Consider the following 25,417-nt stretch of genomic DNA (forward strand, 5'->3'; position numbering starts at 1 on the left):
TTGTGATAGTAGTTATGCATAAAATACTTGGCTAACTCGCAAGTTTATAAAGATCCAGAAATAAGAAACAATATATTAATTTGTAACAGTGAAATACTTGGCTAAATCACAAGTTTATAATGATCTAGAGATAAGAAACAATATACTAATTGTAATAGCTCATTTCTGTAACCCTATGAGCCATGTAATCTTGACAAATTAAGAAACTTAGGTAGTACTTGCAAACAGTATGTATAGAAGAATGCATGAGTGAGCAACATCAAGTGTGTTCCAGCCCCACTCTCTTTCAAACATGAACAATGTTGGGAAAGATGCCAAAGGCCTGAAGAACTGGTGAGAATTGGGGAAAACTGCCGAAGACATTGTAAAGGAGAAAGAACTGGAAAAGAACAAAAAGATAAGATGATTACATCTTGTGATCACGTAAATGAGAGTGGACTGCAGATGTACCAGCCGGAGTGGAAATATCCCTTTATAAGTCAGGCAGGAAAGCAGAAGATCCCTGAGAAGCATCACCACCCAGAGTGAGGCTTCCATGGTTCTTCCAACACCCCTTTCAAAGACTGATAATCTTTGGAGTGGGGCTGGTAAGTATGAGTATGAGAGAGAGAGAGAGAGAGAGAGAGAGAGAGAGAGAGAGTGTGTGTGTGTGTGTGTGTGTGTGTGTGTGTGTGTGTGTGTGTGTGTGTGTGTGTGAGAGAGAGAGAGAGAGAGAGAGAGAGAGAGAGAGAGAGAGAGAGAGAGAGAGAGAGAGAGAGAGAGAGAATTAGGAGCTAGCTTGCTGTTTAACTGTCTATAATAAACATGATTCATTGATTGACTAAAACCAGCTGGTGTCTGTGTCCATTTTCCTGGGACGGCCTTGTTGTTGGGCCGTGCAGTGCTAGAGGACTTAAGAGTAAATAAACGGTCCCACATATATAAGTTCTCCAAATGTTTTGAAGTAGGTGTGGAGACGTGTAAGGCTTCCCATGCTATTTTGGCCACCTTACTAATTGCTGGGATCATAGTAAGGGCCACCGGGTGGGACGTTTTTGATCTGCCCATCATGTTATATACTGGATCTACCACATCAGTGTCTGGGGATTTTAGATCCATTCCTAGGGCCTCTGCAATATCCTGTATCAAGGCATGATATGCCTTCAACTCCTCTGTGGGAGAAGTAGAAAGTCTTGGTGGCACATCCGATTGTGGATCAGACCTCCTGCTAATGTCATTAGAATCTGAGCTTGCTGAAGATACTTCCTCCATGCCGCAGTCACCCGGGGAAGAGGGTGGTTCTGAGGGTGGAGGGGTTGACTTTCGTTTTCTCTTGCCCCCTGCTTTCTCTGGTGGCTGCACATGTGGTTGGTGTGGTACTGGCAGCGGTTGCTGCTTACAGCAGTTGACCAGCAGGTTGTTCCAAAACTTGCACTGGTTGTGGCACACAATGTAGCTGGGGTTGATGTTGATCCTGCCATTGAGACTGGTCAGGTACATGCATGGCCGTCCAGCGTAAATATTCTGCATAATCATTTGGCAGCGTGTGGCGGAACCCACAGGCATGTTCTGGATGTCTCTGAGGCAAGTATAACCCCTGAGATTCCACGTGTGCTTTAGACACATGTGCTGGATTCGACATCGAGGGTTGTGTCGATGTCGAGGGTAGAACTGTTGTAGTTATCGAGGGATATGTCGACGTCGAAGGCGGCATCGATGTCGACGGTGGTTGTGTTGAAGATTGTGTTGGCATGGACGTTGTCGTCAATGACGAAGAATGCAAGGTAGGTACATGTCCGTCTGGTAGACGCTGCACATGTAGTGGCAAACAAGAAGGCGTCTTAGGAGGGAGCCCAAGTTCATCCTCATCTGGCTCAATATCCAGTCCTGTACTTAGGAAACCGTGGAAGGTCGACCCCGATGGCGTACTTGATGCAGAGTCCAGCAGGTCTCATAGGTCACTATACTGCTCTCCACCTTATACGTGTAACCCCAGTATCCTCAGTGTTGAAGGAAACTGGTTCGGGGTTCATGCCGGAGACAGTAAGTGAATAACCCTCCCAGTCAACACAGAGGTGTTCAATGTCGATGGTGCAGACATCAATGTTCGAGGTTGAGCAGCAGTCGATGTGGACGTGGTCTGTAGCGTATCAGTGGGCATTGGCCGTGAGCTCGGCATCGAAGCACCACGAGTTCCAGCACCATGTAGTGCAACCGAGGCGGACTCGTCCAAGTCGCCTTCAAATGTCTGCGCCATTGACAGGGAAGGGGTGAGATTTTAACTGGCAGCGGCCTTGAATCCCCAGACGCCAAACTCTCTTGGCGCTTGCGATCACGTTTGTGATGCCTCTTGGCAACATCCTTCGGCTTCTTGAAGCTGTTATCCCCTGGCTTCGTTGAATCCTTCAACGCGGTTTTAGACTGCTTACACACAGTTCTGCGAACATCAGGCTGTGTCTCCGCAGCAACTTTTGATGCTGAAGCACTCCCTGCCGAAATCGATGGACTGGCGGTCGAAGAATTAGGGCGTGGTGTTGGTGGGTGGAGTGCTTCGTCATATAACGCAGCTCGAAGTCGAAGTGCTCTATTTAGTCTTGTCTGTTTGGAGAAAGAGCAACAAACTTTCCAAGCTGTAGTGTTGTGCTCCTCTCCCAGACACATCAGACATGCTTCGTGGTAATCTGTCGATGGAAGTTTTGCGTGGCATTTTACACACCACTTAAAGGTCTTCTTTACTTCCATCGAACCAATAGTCCAGGTCAGTAACCGTAAAGACAATGATCTTTCATCAGAACAAGTCCGTCAACCAATCCTGTCAGTTTTTCGTTCCGAGTTAAAGTCCGTGATATCAGAAGTCAATAATGCCAAGTCCATAATCTGAGTCCGTAATCCAAGATCAATTCCGTAGTCAAAATACCATTAAAATAAGTTTAGCAAATAACGAGGAACTACAGCAACGAGGTTTGAACGCTAAGGCGGTCAAAGAGAAACTGGAAAATGGACGCCCCAACCACCTCTTTTAACAACTCAGCACGGCACGTGCAGGCAGGAGGGGGCGTCTCGAGGACCTAATCAATCAGCCGGCGAGGTCACTGCGCAGGCACAGAACGCATTCCTTATGACCACAACGGATCACGATCCAGATCTTGTGGTACGCTGCTTGGGGACCTCGTTGGAGGAAATATTGCTTTCTTTAAATTGCCCCGAGCAACAAAGACATTCTCCAGGGATCACTCTGCACCGTAGCTGCTGGCTCCAGAGAAAAGTAAGACGGAGAAGCAGACTAGAGGCAATACAGAGGGAAGGGTTTTTTTGGTTTTTTTTTAAGGAAAAGAGAGAGCTATAGGATAAATAGAATTGGAAAGAACCTAGAAGGATTAGGTATAAAAGCAAGAGCAAAGGCTTTTTGGAAGAGAGAGGGAAAGGTGGTCTCTGGAGCAAACGCAGGACTATCAGAACTGGGTGGGGTTATCCTTCCCAGGCCTATTTAAGCTTTCCAAGTTGATTTGTATAGTCCTGCCTCTGGAGCAGCAGAGGAAGTATAACCCATGAGATGTCCTCTTTCAGAAGTAGGAAATGCTGTCCCACCCCCTGCAGCTTCCTCTACAATATCCCAACCCCTTCTGGAGGGTCCTCCAACCACCAGGAGAGGCTTTGTGGGAGGTGAGTGGGGAAGAAAAAGTTGCCTTATTGCACTCTGTGTTCTTTGGCTATAAACCAATACATAGTGAGCTTCACAAATGCATTATGAGATGCTCATTAACTTTATTTGCTCTATATCTGTGTCCACAGCAGAGAAGGCTTGGAAGAAATGAGGGAGCCAACCTAATATTTTGGCAGCATATAAACGTGCAAAAATAAATAAATCGTTAATAAATACAGCTCAGTGAATAACAGGCCACAACTTACAACCATAGTTTGTATTAACCATACAGAAAGCAGATTCTGCCTGAAACCCTGGAGAGCTATAAGTCACTGTAGTCAGGCCTGCTCAACTTATCCCCCCACCAGCTGTTTTTGGACTACAACTCCCATAACCCCTGCTAACTGGGCAAAGAGGCACCTTTTACCGTGGTGATTCTCTTTATTTAGCAGGAGGAGAGTAACTGGCCCTATCCACCCCCAGCACAGTACTTCCAGTGACTGTTGCTGGTGTCTATCTTATGTTTCGTTTTAGAATGTGAGCCCTTTGGGGACGGAGCCATCTTATTTATTTATTGTTTCTCTTTGTAAACTGCCCTGAGCTATTTTTGGAAGGGCGGTGTAGAAATCGAAATCATCATCATCATCCCCAAGCCATAGTGGCCAATAGCCAGGGATTATGGGAACTGTAGACCAACATCTCCTGCCCTGTGCAGGGCACAAATGAGCCACTGCTCAAGTACAGAACCTATCACATCATAAGGCATTAAACTGGTCTTGGGAAGAGTTCTATGTTAGGTTGATTACAGTCATGTGAAAGTAATCCAAAAACCTGTGGTTACCTTTTCATGGGAAATATGGTTTAGTTCTTCCAGTTCATGAGAGATTCTTTCCACATCTCTCTCAGCTTGAGCCAGCTGACGACGACTCTCCAGTAGTTCCGTGTGGACACGTTTCATCTGTTCACGCTCCAACCTCAACTGCTGTCCTAAATCAAGTACCTCTTTGTACTGGTCTGCAATACACTTTTCCTGTCCTTTCAATGTCTAAAAGGGGAAGGATAATTTACATTAGCCAAACAAATAAACGATTTTTTAAAAAATTGCTTCTTTTTATGCTCAACAGTTTCTTGACATCTCACCTGTTATTTATGTTCCATTCTGCCCTCTCAATGGTAAATAAACAAAACCAAATGATGAGACTTTGCAATAGATAATTATAGGATGATGAGAAACACGCATTTCAACATCTTATGCAAAAAGGCAACATATTTAGACAATCTATCCCTTAGAGAGCACTGCCTTCTGCATGATCCTCACCTCACATTCAGGTCATCTAGAGAGGTCCTCCTTAAGCTGACATCAGTTCGTCTGGTGGCGACCTGGGCTCAGGCCTTCTCTGCAGCTGCTCCCAGGCTGAAACCTGAGGCTTACCAACATTACCAGCCTTCAAGAGAGCCCTTAAGACTTACTTCTTTGGCTTGGCCTTCCAAGGATTTAAATTGTTTTAAACAGTTTTAGGTTTTGATTGTTTTGTTAGTTTTAATTGAGTATGTCTACTGTGAACCGCTCAAAGCTGACAGATGGGGCAGAGTAAAAATGTAACAAATAAATAATAAAGTGTGCCATCAAGTCGATTTCGACTCCTGGCGCCCACAGAGCCCTGTGGTTTTCTTTGGTAGAATACAGGAGGGGTTTATCATTGCTTCCTCCCGCGCAGTATGAGATGATGCCTTTCAGCATCTTCCAATATCGCTGCTATAGGTCTAGGAAACATACCAGTGGGGATTCGAACCGGCAACCTTCTGCTTGTTAGTCAAGCATTTCCCCGCTGTGCCACTTAAGATAAATACATACATACAATACGTATCCCCTCCTTTCTTACTTACCTAGATAAAAGTGATTAGAATGATGAAAAATCTGAAGTACCCATGGATATTCATTATTTATGCAAGGATATTCAATGTTTATGCAAAGAAAAACTTACTTTCTCTATATTGGTTATTTTCTGCTGCTTTCTTTCAGTTTCTTTTTTAAGTTGATTTATCTCTTGCTCTTGTTGAAGTATGTCAAATTCCTTGTCATGTAGCTCATTGTTGGCATGCTGCAGCTTGCCTTCTAAACTCTCAATCTGATAACAGAGTACAGGCCACATAAGAAAGTGTTAAGAGAATATTTGTTTTAGGAACTAACATCTCTACATTATTTATTTATTTGATTTATATACCGCCCTTCCAAAATGGCTCAGGGCAGTTTACAACAGAATAAAAACAAGTAAAACCAGTTAAGAATTAAAATCAAAACTATAAAAACAGAATAAAAACAATTAAAAATTCAAACCTCTAAAAACCCAGGAGAATCAGGGCAAACATTAAAACAATTGAAACAAATTAAAAACTCTGAAAGGTCAGGCCAAACAGATGGGTTTTAAGGCCTCTCTTGAGGGTCAGTAAGGAATTAAGATTACGAATTTCTGCTGGGAGTACATTCCACAGCCCGGGAGCAGCTACAGAGAAGGCCCGCCTCTGAGTCACCACCAAATGAACTGGAGGTAACTGGAGATGGACCTCCTCAGATGACCTTAATGTGCAGTGGGGATCATGTAAAAGAAGGCGCTCTCTAAGATATCTCAGGCTCAAGCCGTTCAGCGCTTTAAAGGTAATAACAAGCAGTTTATATTTTGCCCGGAAACACATCGGCATCCAGTGTAATTGTTTCAAAACAGGCATGATATGGTCTCTCCAGGTTGCCCCAGAGACCAATCTGGCTGCCACATTCTGAACTAACTGAAGTTTCTGGACTACGTACAAAGGCAGCCCCATGTAGAGCGCATTGCAATAGTCAAGTCGGGAGGTTACTAGCTGATGCACCACTGTTTTGAGATTGTTCTATTCAAGGAATGGACGCAGCTGTCGAATCAGCCAAAGCTGATAGAAAGCACTCCTGGCCATGGCCTAGACCTGAGATACCAGGGTGAGGCCTGGGTCCAGGAGTACTCCCAAGCTGTGCACCTGCTCCTTCTGGGGGAGTGTAATCCCATCCAGCACAGGAAGATCTAATTCATCCCTCAGATTCTGAGCCCCCACAATGAGCACCTCCATCTTGCTTGGATTCGGCTTCAATTTGTTCCTCCTCATCCAGCCCATTACTGCCTGTAGGAAGGCATTTAGAGAATGAGTGCCATTTCCTGAAGATGAAAAGGAGAAGTAGATTTGGGTGTCATCAGCATACTGATAACACCCAGCACCAAACCTCCTGATGACCTCACCCAGCGGTTTCATGTAAATGTTAAAAAGCATTGGTGACAGGATGGAGCCCTGAGGGACTCCATACAACAGCTCCTGTTTTGAGGAGCAACTGTCACCAAGCTCAACCATCTGGAATCTACCTGAGAGATAGGAACGGAACCACTGCAAAGCAGTGCCCCCTATCCCCAACTCCCCCAAGTGATCCAGAAGGATACCATGTTCAATGGTATCGAACGCCGTCGAGAGATCCAGAAGAACCAGCAGAGTCACATTCCCTCTGTCGATTCTCCGGTAAAGGTCATCTATCAGGCCGACCAAGGCTGTCTCAACACCATAGCCAGCTCTAAAGCCAGTTTGAAATGGGTCTAGATAATCCGTTTCCTCCAAGACTGCCTGGAGCTGGTCGGCCACCACCCTCTCAATCAGCTTGCCCAACCAATGGAGACTGGAGATTGGCCTGTAACTGTCCATCGCTAAGGGGTCCAGGGAAACCTTCTTTAAGAGCGGTCTAACCATTGCCTCCTTCAGACAGGGGGGCACCCTACCCTCCCTCAGCGATGCATTTATGATGTTAACTAGGTCACCTCCAACAATCTCCCTGCTAGACAGAAGCAGCCAAGCCGGGCAAGGATCCAGAGAACAGTTGGTAGGCCGCACCGCCCCAAGCAGCTTGTCCACATCCTCAGGAGTCACAGATTGAAACTGATCTAATCTAATACTGCAAGAAGGATCACTGGACACCTCCTCCATAGACCTTGCAGAAATAGTGGAGTCCAAGTCGGCCCGAATACAGGAGATCTTATTTGCAAAGAACTCATTAAAGGCATCACAGCAGAGCAACTACGGGGACTGATTGGAAGTAGAAGGAGCAGAAACCAAACTCCTCACAACCCGGGATACCTCTGCCGAGCATGAACCTGCAGCCGCAATGCGCGCAGACCAGAATCTCCTTTTTGCTGTGTGCACTGCCACTGCATAAGCCTTCAAATGGGTCATATGCTGAAATCTGTCAGATTCGAACCGAGTTCTCCTCCACTTGTGCTCTAGTCGCCTACCCAACCGCTTCAGCCCCCGCAGCTCCTCAGTATACCAAGGGGCCATTTTTGCAGCAGGTTCGGAAGGGAGGCTTAGGAGCAATCATGTCTACTGTCCTGTTGAGTTCCCAGTTCCAGGTTCCCATCAGGGCTTCGACAGAATCACCGGCCGCACCAATGTCAAAATCCTCCAAGGCCTTTTGAAATCCCGCTGGGTGCAGCAGCATTTTTGGACGGACCATCCTAATAGGTCCACCACCCCTGCAGGGGTGGATTGCGGCTGTGAGACCAACCTTAACCAGCTAGTGGTCCGTCCATGACAATGGGGAAACCACTGGAACCACTTCTATTCCCCACCACCACATGATAATTGCTGTTGAAAATGTACAGTTGATAAGCTGCAAAGGTTCTCTGTTAAAATTCTAATCTATCTACTGTAAAAAAAAATTCCAAAAATAGTCATGTTATTAACTGTAGTTGATTTGAGCCAACTACCTCCCTTCCATTTTTGCCCTTATAAAGAAACAACTGTGTTCTTCAATGCTACCAAGTTCAGAGTATTTTGAACAATTAAAGTACCTGCTTATTACATTCTGTAATTTCCAACTCTGCTTTCTCTAAACTTCCTTCTAATTTAATTATTTTTTGTTCCATTTCTCCTCTGTGTTCACGAATTGTCATATCCAACTGTGTAACCTAAAGACAGACAAAAACAATTGCCAAAGAAAAACAAAGTTGGCATAAGTCATGAAAAGATGAACTGAAATACCACTTAGGCTCAAGCTATTAATATTTCGAAGCAATATCTTGCAGTGTTCCCTCTAATTTTTTTTCATTTGTGTGCAGAACGAGTTTTGTTCTGGGTGGCAGTATCAAGGCAGTGCGTGCACACATGCATTCAGAATGGGACCTTCCTGATTCAACTTGAGCGGGCTCTAAAATTAAGTGAACAGACATCAAATAATGTGTCTGCGCATGCACACACCTTAGGGAACACTGGTTGATTGGTGTGAAATTGTCATACTTCCTGATGACCAACAGATAACCAATTTTGCATCACAACCCTGCACTGAAATTAGCTGGATGCATCACTTTTTAAACTGAAATATATATTCGCTGAATGGTTGGTAAATAAATAAATAAATGTATGTATGTATGTATGTATGTATATTTACACACACACGCACACAGAATTTCCCTAATTTTGCATGAACAACCCTGCTACTTAAATAAGCTGAATGTACCACTTTTTACATGAGAATTTGACTGTGGAAAGGTTTGAAAAAAGTTGTGTGTGTATTTTTAGAAGAAATTTTGAATAACCATATTTTAACTGCTATTGTTCTCAGATTTTTAATGCTCAATAATCAGATCAATACTTCCAAAATGACATCATGCCCAAGAAAAGCAGATCTTTCTCCAATTCAAATTTACTAGTATTCAAATTTACCATATATGGTAATTATTTAACAGATTACTCTTCGAAGTTGAAATCCTACACATTTCAAACTGCTTTTACTTTGCTTTTGCAAGCACATTAAATAAAAACATTCTATGACATGTACAGGTGGCCCCTGAATAGAGGCCACCATTCGTGGGCCACCTACCTGTATACCAATTTAGTTATCACAAGGGGTAGTTTGAGTTATGTGTGGTTTTCTACCCTTCCCCCAGCTAAATTGGTATACAGATTAAATAGCCACTCTCCCTACTACTCAGCTGGTGCATGGGGAGATTTAAATAACTGGTGAGAGGCGCTCAGGCTGCTCCATCCATTCTTGGCTGCTTCTTTAAAGCTCCCCACACATCAGCTGAGAAGCAGGGAAAGTAGCTATTTAAAACTTTACACCTCCCCTTGCTTCTTAGTTGATGCACAGGAAGGTTTAAATTTTAAATAGCCACTCTCCCTGTGGCAGCTGCTCCATCCGCTCTCAGCACGAGAATGGATCATTCAGCTAAGCAGCCTAACCCCATTTTTGGGGTTAGGTCAAGCATTGCAATATTGCGGATTCCTTGAATGTTACCCCTGAAATCTTAGAGGGCCACTTGGATTTCATTTCTTGCACCTTCCTAGCAGTGTAATCTACCCCAAATGACTGCCTGGTCAATGATGGGCCTCACCTATTAGTTAAGAACAACGAGGGGGCTCTGCTCCAGGTGCCGACAATGAGGGAGGCTCGGTTGTCGTGCACGCGGGACAGGGCCTTCTCTGTTGCTGCCTCGACTCTGGAATGCTCTCCCAGTGGCTATTCACTCCTCCGTCTCCATCACAGCTTTTAGAAAGCATGTTAAATTGTGGCTTTTACCCAGGCTTTTATGTGATTGTCTCTGCTGCTGCTCTTTGTCCTTTGTATTGCTTTTATGCTTATGTTTTAAATTTTAATAAGATTTAAAAAATATTTTTAGCTTAATATTTTAATTGTATCTTTTTTACAATCTTGTTTTTAAATTTTGCTGTAAACCGCCTTGGGATTGTTTTAATGAAAGGCGGCATATAAATTTAACAATAAAAGAACAAACAACCTAAACAAATTAGTCTGATACAAGTTCTAACCTGAACTGCTCTTTGTTTCAACTCCCAATTCCTTTCTTTCAATGCTTGGTCCAGGTCAAGAAGTTTTTGGGTTTTATCCTCAAGTTCATCCTTGCTTTCCCTGCAATTTAAATTAAAAACATGAATTTTAAGCAAGTGTATATAGAATTGCAGCATGGTTACCTGGGAGTAAACCCCACTGAACAGAGTAGAACTCATTTCCGAGTAAACATGCAGACTGTAGCATTCTTTTAGTACTAAGTAAGTTGTAGAATTGTCCTATGGGGAAGGACGGTTGCTGAGGGGAAAAGCAACTGCTTTGCATGCAGAACGTCCCAGATACCTGCATCCTCAGGTGGGGCTGAGAAATATGTATCTGAAACCCTGAAGAGCAGCTCTCAGTGTTTTGGATAATACTGAACCAAAAACGGACAAGCAGTCTGGATGAAAAACCCAAATGCTAATTTTTGTCAGAGACTTGGGGCGGAGGCGTGGGGGATTGTCTTGGCTCTATCAAGGTTTTCATTACACTGTCATACAAAAAGAATGGTTAAAGTTACAAGATGATTCTAAAGATTTTGCTTTATTTCAATGTGCTACCAATAGAAAAATTCCACAAGTATCACTGTAATATGAACATTAAACAAACCATTTCTTTTACAAGTGCATGGAGCTCCTTCACAGTACCTGCTAGTAATTTTTCAACTGTAGTTTGTATGCATTTGACAGCTGTAAAATATATTGATATTCTTTTTTGTCATCTTTACTATTCATGCTTCAGAAGCAGCCGTGTGTAAAATCCCGCTAGGACATTGGGTGATATTTTGCTTTCTGCTCTCAAAATATTTGCTTTCCTATAGGGAGAAGTATAGACATCCCCTCTGCCCTTTTAGGTCTTGTCTTCCACAGAGACAGAAGGACAGAGAACTCGATACCAATAACACTAGGGCCCTACGAGAATGTGGCTTTACATTCTTCAATGCCTGACTCATGGGCGGTTTCTCTCAAGGTTGCATGAAGCAACTGCCTCCGGCGGCAAGTGCACCACAAGGCAATGAGTGCAGGCCCCACCTCCTAGAGTGGATGCCACCTCACCTGCCTGCTGCAGTTCATTGCCCCATTACCTTTCTGCTGCCACCTTTGATCTTGTCCTCTGTTCCTCCATGGTCAGCCCTGCCTTGCTAGTTGCAGTCCAGGACTGACACTGCCTTTCTTTTCCCTCACCAACTTAACCTACTAGGTCCACTCACTCTTCTCTGGCCAATGCCTCTGCTTGCTGCAGCAAGCCTCATACATCCAGCTTTGCCATCCAATCTCTCTCTCCTGCTATCTCTCTGGCACTCCTCCAAAATGGAGGAGACAAAGTGGACAAGATTGGTGCTGGTGCTAGAGCAGCAGTGAGAGTAAAACGAGTCAGCAATACTGGATGCTTGCAGCAAGCAGTGGAATCTGATGGAGGACAGAATGTGCCCAGAAGGTGAGGCTGGTGAGTGGGAAGAGGGTGGCATCAAAGCCAGTTTGCAACTTTCCTCAAGCAGGAGGAGGCATGGAGCAATCTTTGACCTGATTCTTCAAAATGAGACAATACATCTTGCTTCACAGTATGGAATTTTGAAAGTCAATCTGCAATAGGATTTCTAGTTTACTAGACTGCAGCACTGATGTAGTCAGTAACAGCGGTTAGCATACCTTAGTTCTTCTGTTAAATCCTGGATAGCAGCATACTTCTCCTCCAGAGACAGCTGTGCATTTTGTAGCACATCACGGAGTTCCTGTAGTTGTCTTAAAGTGGTCTTTAGCTCCCCAGTGGCATTTTGCAGTTCAGTCTCTAACGTTTCTATTTTCTGCACAGCATCTTTTCGCTGCATCTCGTTTTGAACTAGTTTATCTTCCAATTCTTTCACTTGTGCACACAGTGGGGGCGGGGGAGGGAGGAAGGTTAGCAAACAATGAGGCTATTCACTCGGGCAGCCAAACCCAAGCTGGAACATCCGAGCCTGGGCTGGGCTACCTTTGTGCACCACTGAGATTGATCCTCAAGCCCGGAAATTTACCCCAGGCTTTAACCTGGGTTTAAGGGCACAAGTGCGTCCTTAACCCCAGGGGTGTGTGTGTGTGTGGGCTGTAGGCAGCCTGCACACACACAAAACTGGGCAGCAGGGGCTCCTGGCTGAGCAAAGATCCTTCAGTGCATGGCACTCCTGGCGTGGTGTGTTGAGGAGATGCCGGAGAACTTTCTCGTCCAGTTCCCTCCTCTGCCAATCACTGCAACATGGCTCATGTGCTGCAGCAAGTGGCAGAGCCTGGATGGAGACAGAGATTGTGTTTGGGGAGGCAGGCAGGAGCCTGCCTCCCCATCAGCCCTTCGCCCCACCTACAAAAATGGTCGTATGTATGACCTTCCTGTCTTTATGCATATTATCTTCATTTAAAAAGATGCATATGCCCCCGTTCAGCATGCTTCCAAGTTGTCTAACAGTAAAAAGTTAAAAATCCATAATAAGCATAATAGCAATAAAATATTAAATGAACCAAGACAACAGTAAAAGCATCAATAGCAAAAGCAGAACAGCTGCTAAAAGTCCAGGAGAATAAAATTCTCTTCACTTGGTGCTTAAAGGCCAGTATACTAGGTCTAGACAAGTATCTCTGGGGAGAGAATTCCTCCACCAGGGTACAACTATGGAAGAGGTCCCATCTCCAATCACCATTTAATTCTTGGGTTCATATCATGGTTTGTTTCCAGGAAGCTGAGTAGAATACATCAAGACTTATTGGTTTAGACATTACAATAGATTTTAGTTTGTTTCAAAGCTCAAATTAGGATTCTTCTGAAGCTCATGAGGGCAGGGGATGGAAGAATGCGCACTCCTGAATTTCAGAGACATTGCACAAAGTCAAGTATTTAACTATGGTTCTGTGTGACATCTGAACTGGCTCTAAAAAGCATAGCAAATAGCCTACCTTGTTGTGTCTTCTTATGTAATTCTGATAGTTTCTGCTCCAAAGTCATTTCCAAGTGGCCTAGCTGCATTGCTTTAGTGTGACCATCTCGTCTTAAGTGTACTAATTCTTTCTCCATGTCTAACAGCTCATCTTTGCATTGATCCATTTCCATTTTAATCTGCCTAAATATAGAATGAGCAGGTCTCAACAAGTAACTGAAATTATGAGCATTCTGAAGAAACATAATCCTAGGCAAAACACAATTTTTCCACAGATCTACAACATATTCAGTTTGATTATGAGTAATTAAAGACTGAAACTATATAGATGTCCGATAACAAAATGGGCAATATTCTGCCTGGCAAGATCTTTCTTGCTATTCCGGCTTTTAGTGCTTAAGTGACTTATTTAAAAGTTCTGTTCTGAAACCTCTTCCTTCAGAAGATACTACACATTCAAGAAATGAATCATAATTTTAGTTTAAAAATAATTGATAAATACATAAAGTGGATTTATGGAACATATATATAGAAAAATATTCTAAACATACCTGATGGTGCCAGTAAGTTCTGATACTTTTTGCCTTTTCAAATCAGCTTCTTCAGTGGCTACATGGAGCTTCTCATTTGTTTTTTTCAGTTCTTCCTCCCAATTTTCCTTCTGTTTTTGAAGTTCTTGCTCTAATTTTAATACCTATTTAAAAACAGATAACCTATTTATAACAGATTTAATATGCCTTGGAACCTATGAAATGCATGATTGCTCGAAATAAGTTCTGCTGAATTTATTGGAGTTTACTCCCAGGTAAATATAGATAAGATTGCAGCTATGACTGAAATAAACTAAACTGAGCAAACAGAAATAAGGTTCATTATAAGTCAGGTTACTTACCTGTAACAGTATCTATCTATCTATCTATCTATCTGATCTAATTTGTACACCGCCCCAAACTTTCATCTCTGGGTGGTTAACAATAACATAAAACAAGTTAAAAACATATACAAACAACTTAAAACAATTTAAAAATAAACCAGAGATTAAAACCTAAAAAATTTAGGAAGCTGAGAAAGCTTGGGCAAAAAGATGGGTTTTTAGGTGTTTTATGAAAATTGCCAGAGATGGGAAGGAACGTATCTCTCTCTCTCTCTTAAGATTTTTAAAATGCTTTTATTAGTAATATAAGTAAAAAACAGAAATGTTATATCTCTGAGATTTCAACAAAAATACAAGTTTACAAACAACATCTTATCCATCCATCAGTATCACTAGAAATCCTTATTCCGGTGGGACAAGGACATTGAAAAGCTTCTGTTACAAACTTCTGCAGTAAAAAGCTATAAATTCACATACAACTATCTCAATGCTGTAAGTAGCAGATGGAGAAATTCATAAATTCAATGCTCTTTGTAAAATCTCTAAGATAGGAATATAATTTTCATAATTCCATCAGAGTGCAACACAAGCTGGATAGAATAAATATCGAACTTTGTACGCAAAATCTTAGGTAGATCACATTAATCACTTCATATTGGCTCTCCTCTCCATAACCAATCTCAGTGGGAGGTCCAAAAGTAATGGGAACACAGAAAAAGAAACAACAATGCAAAGAATCATATTGAAATCTATAAGCTCAGAAGGTGTTATCTATAAGAACGTCACTAAAAACAAACAAACAAACAAAGGAAATAACTACAGAAATGAATCTGACAATAATATAAAAATAGGAAATGGATCTTGAGCCTCCCATCCGACTCTCCAGTTATGCTTAGGAGAGAAAGGAGTTGCTTGCCAAGAGGAAAAGACTGATCAGCAAAGACCTGAAGCTTAAATACTATAGACATGAGGTCATAGTTGAATTCTCATCCCATGCAGCCCAAGTGCAAAACGCATTGACAAATGTTTATGACTAGTATCCAAAACCTGTTATGTATGGAAGAAATGAATAAGAGTATGGGGTTTAAAAAAGAAGGGGAAAAAGAAGAAAGGGGAGAGAAAAAAGTTAATTCCAAGAGAAAAAGCGTTTTATGGAATGTTAATATAAAGTCTGGGACTCTCAATCTTCTGAAAGTCAGATAATTAACCCATAGTTTAAAAAATAAAGAAAGAGAGGAGAAAAAAGAATTTTATAAAATACTAATATAAAATCTAGGGCTCTTGATCTTCTAGAAACCAGATAATTGACCCATGATTAAAAAAGAAACCAAAAAAAGTGAATAAAAGTAAAAATAGAGAAAAAGAGAGAAAAACATTGCCCTTTGGTATGGAGATTTCCCTCTTCTTAAATTTTTGATGGCAGCTGTTAAATTAACAGGGAATACATAAGTCAAATCTTCATATTGAAAATAACTAATTACACACACAAGACAGTAATATAATAGTAATTATAACCATAAACTGAATGTATACCTATATAAACTAATTTCCGTAGTCCTTATAATACTTCTGCAAATAATAACAGGGAATCCAGTGCAGAAGAAAGATAAAAAATCTACTTTCAGTAATATCTATTCAACCTCATAATTTCAACTATCTGCCCTTAAACACAGATCTCCCTATCACCAATATCTCAGATTTGCTATTGCATAAAAGGTAATGAAACTGAGTATATTCATATTGAATAAGCTAAACAATAATATTCACTAAAATAACAGATTGGGCATATATGTCTATTATTGTGTATCAATTGATATAGCCTAGGTATATGCAATTTTTTTTCCTTAAAATAAGTCAGGAAATTAAATTTGAAGAGAGAGAAAAACCTCACTTGTGAAGAAAAAAAAGATATTAGGGGCAATGAATTTATAAAGGAGGAAAAAGGAAAGAAAATCATGTTACCCATTTCCAGAAAATAAAATCAAGTCAAATTGGATAGTATTAAAAATCTTTGGAATACCACCAAGGGGTTAACAAGAAAGCCTTGACAAACATTCCCAACAGATATCAAAGCTCTGCAGAGAGACTAAACATTGCTGGGACTAGACAAAGAGAAACTTGCGTGTGAGAAAGTGTATTATTGGGTTACATGTAATGAACATTTGCTCCCCCCTCCCCACCCTTGGGCAGCCAAAAAAAGCCTTAGTTCTTCTATGTGTAATTATTCCAATTTCCAGATGTTAAGTTTTGGGGCTGGCTTCTAAGTAAGATTAACAATGCGGAGTGATATTTGTACTCCATCAGTAATGTGTCCATCCAATAAGTGGAGAGACAAAATAGTCCAGAAAATGCCGTACCATCCCAAATTATGTCTTCTCCCTCGTTTTCCATCATCATACTTCATCATAATTACAAGGACTAATATTTAAGAAACCTCTCCAAAAAATCTTTGAAAGAAGTAATCTTTGAAAGTAGTACTGTGTTTAAACCATCCGTTCCATCCCCATTTCAGTACTGCTGAAGGTACAAAGGAAAAAATAAGCAAAAAACTTAATTACCAGTCAAAAAAAGTTTTATTAGTGCCGGGAGTCAACTGCTGTAAATAAAGTAATTAATCACTTGAGCATCCAATGTTTTCCAAGGCCACTTGCAGAAGTTCTTCAAAATGAAAATAAAAGCTAATTAAAGTTCACCAACATTCATGTAAAGTTTCTTTTCCTCTTCAGCCAGCACTCCACTAATGCTGTTTACCTCTGGCAGAGTCAGTGAGAGGCTCAGAAGTAAAGGAGACAGGAAAATAGAGAAAAGCAAAGAGAAAAAGAGAATAGATGCCAAAAATCTTGCAAGCACGGAAACCATGGTCATCAAAGCCATTTTCTCTCCAAGCCTATCTTCTTCTCCATTCCTCTTCTCTGTTGCAGATGCCATACGTTGCTGCTGAAAAGTTCAGGAGGAGTTCTCAGAATATATAAAATCCATAATCACCCCCAGCGTATGGAATGAGTGGATTAAAGATCAGGATAAAATAAGTAATTGCAGGAGCCTCAAATGTTTTAAAAAATTCTTCATAGTAAAACTGAAAGCTGATAACATTGGAGTGCTGAGCTCTCTGACGAAGTCCATAGAAAGATTCAAAAATAGAAGATAGCGGGAAATAAGCAAAATGTAACAATTTAAAAAAGCCATAGATCCAACAAACTCGCAGCCGTAGTCATCTCAGAGATTTATTAAAGGAAAGTAGATAGGAATATATATAGCAAGGTCATCCTTAACGAGGCTGGTGGAAACCTCTCCCGTTCAGCCTGATGCTTGAAGCAGAAAGGTCTCTCTCGGGGGGGTCGTCCAGAGTCCTCCAGACTTTCTCAAGCCTGGAATCTCTCCAGATTCCCCTCCTGTCAGAGGGGGAGGACAAGCTCTGCATGCATTCTGATCTTCATATTGATAATGAAGATAATTAGACCAAACGGGAGTGAAAACTCCCAAGAGGTTATTCGGGAGCTTCCTTCCAGGAAGCCATATTTACTCTCTCCACTGGGAAGGAATGTATCTCAGCAGGAAGCGCATTCCACAATCTTTGGGCAGCGACCGAGAACGCCCGTCTCTGTGTAAGCATCAGACGAGATGGTGGTAACTGGAGACGGACCTCCTCAGATGACCTCAGTGAGCGGTGGGGTTCGTAGTGAAGAAGACGCTCTCTTAGATATCCAGGGCCTAAGCTGTTTAGGGCTTTATAAGTTATATAAAGTGCTAGCTTTATAAGCTAGCACTTTGTATTTTGTCCGGAAACCTATTGGCAGCCAGTGTAGCTCCATCAGTAAAGGAGTAACGTAGTCTCTCCAAGAAGACCCAGAGACCAACCTGGCTGCCACATTCTGAACCAACTGAAGTTTCTGGACTACGTACAAAGGCAGCCACACATAGAGCACATGACAGAAGTCAAGTCTGGAGGTTACCAACAGATGTACCACTGTTTTGAGGTCACTGATCTCGAGAAACGGGCGCAGCTGGCGTATCAGTCAGAGCTGATAGAATGCACCCCTGGTCACCGCCTCAACCTGAGAAACCAGGGAGAGGTGTGAATCCAGAAGTACTCCCAGACTGCGAACCTGTTCCTTTTGGGGACATGTGACCCCATCTAGAACAGGTAGATCAAAATCGTCTCTGGAGTTCTGACCCCGCACAATAAGTACCTCCATCTTATCTGGATTCAGCTTCAGTTTATTCTCCCTCATCCAGTTATTACTGCTTCCAGGCAGACATTTAGGGAGAATATGCCAGCTCCTGAAGAAGTTGACATGAAAAAGTAGATCTGGGTGTCATCAGCATACTGGTAACACCCAGCTGCAAATCCCCTGATGATTTCTCCCAGTGGTTTCATGTAGATGTTAAAAAGCATTGGAGAGAGTATGGAGCCTTGAGGGACACCATACTTAAGCTCTGATTTCGAAGAGCAACAATCTCCAATTGACACCATCTGGAATCTATCCGAGAGGTAGGAGCAGAACCACTGTAAAACAGTGCCTCCCACGCCCAACACCCTCAGACGTTCCAGAAGGGTACTATGGTCAATAGTATCGAAAGCCACCAAGAGATCCAAAAGGACCAACAGAGTCACACTTCCTCTGTCAATTCCCAATTGGAAATAATCCATCAGGCTGACCAAGGCAATCTCAACTGCATAGCTCACCTGAAAACTAGTTTGAAATGGGTCTAGATAATCAGTTTCCTCCAAGACCACCTGGAGCTGAGAGGCCACCACCCTCTCAATTACCTTGCCCAGCCATGGGAGATTGGAAACAGGCCTATAATTGCTCAACTCTGAGGGATCTAATGCAGGCTTCTTTAGAAGAGGTCTAATGATTGCCTCCTTAAGATAAGGAGGCATCCTGCCTTCCCTCAGAGAAGCATTTATGATTTCCACCAGCCTCCCTGCTAGATAGAACAAGCCGTGTTGGACAAGAGAACAAGTGGTAGGCCTCACCGATCCAAGCAGCTTGTCCACATCCTCAGGAATCACAAACTGAAACCAATCCAGATGAATCACATAACAGGAGTTGTTGGGCACCTCCAGTTCAGACATCAAATTAATTGTGGGGTCTCCATCTAGGTCGGCCCGAATCAGAGAGATTTTATCTGCGAAAACTCGTTAAACACATCGCAGCGGGTAACTGATGATTCCAAATTCTGGTTCAAGGGAGGGGGAGCAGATACTAGTCCCCTCACAACCCTGAACAACTCCGCTGGGTGTGAACTTGCAGAGGCAATACAGGCAGAAAAGAGCTGCCTCTTTGCCGCACGTATTTCCTGAGCATAGATCTTTAGATATGCTCGATGTCGCAATCTGTCGGATTCGAGTAGAGTCTTTCTCCACTTGCGCTCCAGTTGCTTATCTTGCCGCTTCAGCCCCTGTAGATCTTCCGTATACCAAGGGGCTAATTTTGAAGCGGGTCGGAGGGAATGCTTGGGAGCAATCGTGTCTACTGCCCTGGTGAGCAAGTTGTTCCAATTCTCAACCAGGGCATCAACAGGATCACTGGCAAAGCCAACACTGAATCCCTCCAAGGCTTCTTGGAATCTTACTGGAGCCAATAACCTCTTCGGGCGGACCATTCTAATAGGCCCCTTGCCCCTGTGGAGATGGGAAGTGGTTGTAAGTCAAACCTTAACCAGATGGTGGTCTGTCCAAGACAATGGAGAAATCACAGGGGTCCCCACCCACGGAACACTACCCTGAACAGAGTAAGAGACAAAATCAAGCATGTGACCTGTAATATGCATCGGTCCAGAGACCACTTGGGATAGGCCCATCGTTGTATGAACGCCTGAGCTACCCCAGACAGATTGGTCCCAAAATGAACATTGAACACTGTCTGGGAGACTTAAGTCTGTGAGCTCTGTAAGGGATTCTGCTGGGCAGGGAGGCGATCGGTACACCAACAGAAGTCCCAATCTATCCCTGATCCCCAAACTCAAGTATACACATTCAATATGGTCCAATACCCTAAAAGGGACCCTGGTAAGCGAGATGTCATCCTTATAGACCACAGCCACTCCACCTCCCCGCCCACGTCCCCTCACCTGCTCCTCTACAGAATATCCTTGAGAAAGAAGCTGGGACCAGACAGGACCACTAGCCTCCCCCAACCAAGTCTCGGTAATACATACCAGGTCAGCCCCTTCACCCATGATCAAGTTCTTGTAATGGTCCATTGTCCAATCATACTCAGGATGTCTGTGCAGATGACATCAAAACCTTCTAGAGCTTACAGATTTTTTTGTTGGGGGGGAGAGCCCCACTTCCCTCAGCAGTACTTATTACATTTACCCACCATTCCCCCTTAGTCCCTGACCATCGCATAGTGCCATAAAGGTGACCACTGCAGCAGTGAAGAGGGGTCATGTGATTGAACAATGGACTACTACGAAAACTACTGTTACAGGTAAGTAACCTGACACTCTCAGTAGTTGTCCTATTGTCCAACCACACACAGGAGATTAGCGAGCTACTACTGATCTGGAAGGCAGGAAGTGGGTATCTTCAGTGCTCCTACTGCAACACTGAGTCGAGGACTGCTGCCCAAAACTGTGAGTGACCACAGGACCGAATGTCAAGGGCATAGTGCCTGACGAATGACCGAGGTCCATTCCAGGTTGCCACTCTACAGATGGCCTCCAGGTGCACCCTAAGAAGGAAGGCAGTGAATGTGGCCAGCATGGTGTAGTGGTTAGAGTGCTGGACTAGGACCGGGGAGACCCAAGTTCAAATCCCCATTCAGCCATGAAAACCAGCTGGGTGACTCTGGGCCAGTCACTTATCTCTCAGCCTAACCTACTTCACAGGGCTGTTGTGAAAGAGAAACTCAAAGTATGTAGTACACTGCTCTGGGCTCCTTGGAGGAAGCGCGGGATATAAAAGTAAATAATAATAATAATAATAATAATAATAATAATAATAATAATAATAATAGCAGCCCTTGTGGAATGGGTGCATATGGTATTAGGTGGGTCTCATTCGGCCAGTACATACACAGTCTTGATTGTGGACATAATCCAGGCTGACAGATGTTGACAAGACATCTGTTTCCCTATTAGGACCGGTGAAGCAGATGAATAGGGAAGTCGGTTGTCTGAAGACTTGTGCTCAACGTAGGTAGAAAGATAATGTACACTTCATGTCCAAATTGTGCCAGTTGTGTTCTGAGTCTGACAAAAGGTTTGGAAAGAAGACCAGCAAGCAGATATCCTGGGAGATGTGGTATTGGGATACCACCTTGGGTAAGTGGGTGGCACCAAGCTGAAGAAGCACTTTATCTTGCTGGGATGAGATGTATGGCAGATCAGCGTGCAGAGCTCGGAGCTCTGATACTCGGCGAGCTGATGCGATGGCGAGGAGAAAGGTTGTCTTAAAGGTAAGGTAACGAAGAGAACATGTAGCCATTGGCTCAAACAGTGTGTGCATTAACCAGGTAAGAACCAATTTAAGGTCCAAGGGGGAGCTAACATAGGTTTGTGGGGATATAAACAAAGGAGGCCCTTAAAGCAATGATGGACTAGTTCCTTTGAAAAAAATTCAAACATGAATGGAATTGGCTGCAACGGAAGCCAAATGAACGTTTAGCGAGACAACTGATAGACCTGATCTTTTCAGGTGCAACAGGTAAGTCAATATAAACTCTAAGGAAGCCTTTGCAAAGACAGTGAAGTGTTTCCATTTTGCTTTATACGATGCTCGGGTCAATGGTTTCCTGGATGCTTTGATGACCTGCAACACCAACCCACAACACTGCCACCATGCTGTCAGGTGAAGATGCTCTACGTCCAGGTGGAGTATTGTCCCCTGTTCTCTTGTTAGTAGATCTGGTATGCTTGGCAGAGGTATGTAGTGTGTTTCCACTAATGATAGGAGGGTGGCAAACCACATCTGGTGGGGCCACCATGGTGCGATCAGTATGCAATCTGAGTTCTCCATCTGTATCTTCCTCAGTACTCTCGGCATGAGAGCAATATGGGGAAACATATAGAAGAGATCTGAAGTCCAGAGGAGCAGGGAAACGTCCCAAGGGTCATATCCACCATGGCTGCAAAACTGGGTGCAATGGGTATTTGCTCGCATGGTGAAGAGATCTACTCCTTGCATGAGCGTCTGATCCAGGGACCAATCATGGGAGTCTGAACGGTCTTTGTGACCAAGTCTGCCCACATATTCTGTTCTTCCACTATGTGGATTGTGGACTGCCAGATACGGTGCTGGAGGCACCAGTTCCAAACAGCAATGGCAAAGCGATTCAGTGTCATGGAGCAAGTGCCCCTCTTGGTGGTTTAAGTAGGCCTTGGCTGTCATGTTGCCTGTCAAGATCAACACCACGTTACCCAAGAGGCAAAAAATTGCCTTTCATATCGCTAGCAGTTCTAGGTAATTGATGTGAGCAGTGTTCTCGGGACCAGACCAGTAGCCAGATATGTGCCATCCCTTGCAATGCACCGCCCATCCCAAATTGGAAGCATCTGATGACCTTCTTGCAGGTTGCTGATTTTTGTCCACCAGTGGATGGAGTGTTTTGGCCTGACAGGTATCACAAATGTCTCTTCTGGATGGTGCCCCTGCAGATGGAAAACAGAGAGAAACCATTCCTGTAAGGGGATGCATAGTTGTGTTTGGGGCAAGATGGCTATTGTTGAGGCCATGAATCCCAGCAATTTCTGAACAGAACATGCCGTGTGAGTTCCTGATAAGAGAAGATGCGCCAGAGGTCCTCCTCTGTTTGGGCCACCAGGAGCCAGTCATCCAGGAACAGGAACAGTAGAATGGACTGCTGGCACAAGTGTGTGGTCACCACAGCCATACATTTTGTAAAAATTTACGGGGCCGTGGAGAGGCCAAATGGCAACACTGCATATTGGTAAGCAATGTCCCCTATGAAGAAGCATAGGTATTTCCTGTATGCACGGTGGACAGAAATATGAAAATTCACATCCCTTAGATCTATGGATGTGAACCAGTCATTTTGGAAGAGGAGTTGCAAGTTTTGTTGAAGTGAGACCATGCAGAAGCAATGGTAACCGATGTATTCGTTGAGGCATCTTAGGTCTAAAATGGGTGAAGCCTGCCACCTCGTTTGGCAATAGCAAAATCAGGAGTAAAAATCTGAAAGGGTGTTGCTCCATATGTTTGAATAGCTCCCTTCTCCAACAAATTGTGCACTTCTTGCACCAAGACCAGGGTGGGATCTGTATACTGAATTCTGGAGAATGGTGTAATTCAGGACATTACAATGGATCACTGGGTGCTAACCATTGTAATGTCCTGCCACGCCTCTGCATAAGGGAAAAATCTAGAGTCACACCATGTATTTTCAGATGTGTTTGGGGCAGGCAGTTTTGGGCTTGGTGCTCTGTGGAAATTTGTGCTGTGAGCTTCCAAAAAGAACTGTAGGGTTGGTATCTGTTCCACCTTTGAACTTGTGTGAGGAAAGCTTGGTAGGCTGGTTTCCAACTGAACTGGGATTACCGTGGACGTTGTTTAGGTGGGCGCTGTTGCTAAGGTTCTAGGCCCATAGACTCGGCTGGCATCCTCATCTCGTGCACCTTTTCTAAGGTGTTATCCATCTCCTTCCTAAAGAGATTCTCTCTGTTGAAGGGGAGGTCTTCGATTCACTATTTCACCTCCGAAGTGAGGGAAGTGGCCATGTCTATGTAATGCTATGGCTGCTGCCATGGCCCTTGAGCCACAATCTGCTTCGGCATGCAGAGTGCAACTGTTTAATGATTTGGAGGCCTTTGGAAAGGAATGTCATTGCAGTTTCTCTGGTCAGTTTTTGTAACTGGTTAACAAAAGGTTCTAGTTTCTCCAGAACCAAGTGTGCATAATGTGCCATACAGTCTTGGTAATTAGAAATGTGTAGTTGGAGACTGGCTGTTGCATAGTCCAGCGATTCTCAATGTTGGCTCCCCTGATGTTATTCGACTTCAATTCCCATAATCCCCAGCCCCACTGGCCTTTGGTTGGGGATTATGGGAGCTCAAGTCCAATAACATCTGGGGACCCAACGTTGAGAATCCCTGGTGTAAACTCTCTTTCCAAAGGCATCCAACTTTTTGCCATCTGGGTCAGCAGGCGATGAAAGTGGTTTCTGTTTTGTACCTTGTTGTGAGGACTCTACTATGATGGAGTTCGGTTTAGGGTGTTTAAAATAGATATGGGGCATTGTCCTGATGAACCCGGTACAAATTCTTAAGTCACAAGAATGACTTGTGGTGGATGGAGGCCACCCGGTTGTGGTGGATGGAGGCCACCCGGCCACCCGATGAACCTGGTACAAATTCTTAAGTCACAAGAATGACTTAGGGTGGGTGGAGGCCAGTTTGGCTCATGAGCCCTTTACCACCTCCAAGATCGTGGGTAGGAGCCATACAGAGATGTTGCACATTGGGTGAGTCCAAACACTGGGTCTTTGGTTTCCTCGGAGGCTTGCTGGGTTTCCAGTCCCATTGAAGATGCCATTTTCTATATTTGCTCTGAGTAAGGGCGGTATTTGTCTGTTGAAGAAGGTTTCCCTTCACCCTTCAAGTCCTCAGATTGTGGTGAATCTAGATGGCAATCCCCCTCCTTGTGTATGGACCCGGTACCATCCTCCATCTCTGATTGTGCAACATCCTCAGGAGGATTAGGATTCTTCTTTTCTGGCACAAGTGCTGGTTTGGGTTCACAGCCCTTGGTCAGCCTTTTCCTTGGGCTTCAGTATGGGCTTACACTTTTTACTTTTCTTGCTCTTTGTGTGAGTCTACTTCCTGGTCTTAGAGATATGAGATGGGGGTGGAGACCTGTAAACAAAACGGGGGTGGTACCTCTTAGGGCTATATCTTTCTCAATCTTCTGTTCTGTCATAGGCATATCCCCTGTGTCTGGGTTCAATGAGCATATACTCATATCTGGGCATTCAGTATCCAAAGTTGTACCTCTCTGGTAAGGTGTCATTTGCATACTCTGGGGAGTATAGGTGCCTGTAATGCTCCCAATCCTTTTTAAGGGATGTGCCCCTGTGTCTGTCCTCTGCAGTGGAGTCCCACTCATCTCAGTCAGGTTTGGGATTGCAGTCCCCACCTGGGTTGTCTTCCCCTTCCGAATCCGGCTCTATATCGGGCTGCAATTCCTCCTCAGATGGG

At 43.6% G+C, this 25,417-nt stretch overlaps 1 protein-coding gene across 8 annotated transcripts in view; it reads right to left on the reverse strand.

The window, feature by feature from the left end:
- Nucleotides 1-25,417, reverse strand: part of CCDC18 (coiled-coil domain containing 18) — an 87,582-nt gene that overhangs the window by 22,541 nt on the left and 39,624 nt on the right. For all 8 annotated transcript variants that reach the window (XM_053246497.1, XM_053246500.1, XM_053246498.1 and 5 more), the window contains 7 exons: nt 13,932-14,074; nt 13,400-13,563; nt 12,125-12,338; nt 10,457-10,556; nt 8,482-8,598; nt 5,608-5,751; nt 4,464-4,667 (listed from right to left, as the gene is read on the reverse strand). In XM_053246497.1, the coding sequence (XP_053102472.1) occupies nt 4,464-4,667; nt 5,608-5,751; nt 8,482-8,598; nt 10,457-10,556; nt 12,125-12,338; nt 13,400-13,563; nt 13,932-14,074 (1,086 nt within the window). The remainder of the gene's footprint in view (nt 1-4,463; nt 4,668-5,607; nt 5,752-8,481; nt 8,599-10,456; nt 10,557-12,124; nt 12,339-13,399; nt 13,564-13,931; nt 14,075-25,417) is intronic.

This window comes from Hemicordylus capensis, chromosome 4 (assembly GCF_027244095.1).
Source record: "Hemicordylus capensis ecotype Gifberg chromosome 4, rHemCap1.1.pri, whole genome shotgun sequence".
In the NCBI taxonomy this organism is placed as follows: Eukaryota; Metazoa; Chordata; class Lepidosauria; order Squamata; family Cordylidae; genus Hemicordylus; species Hemicordylus capensis.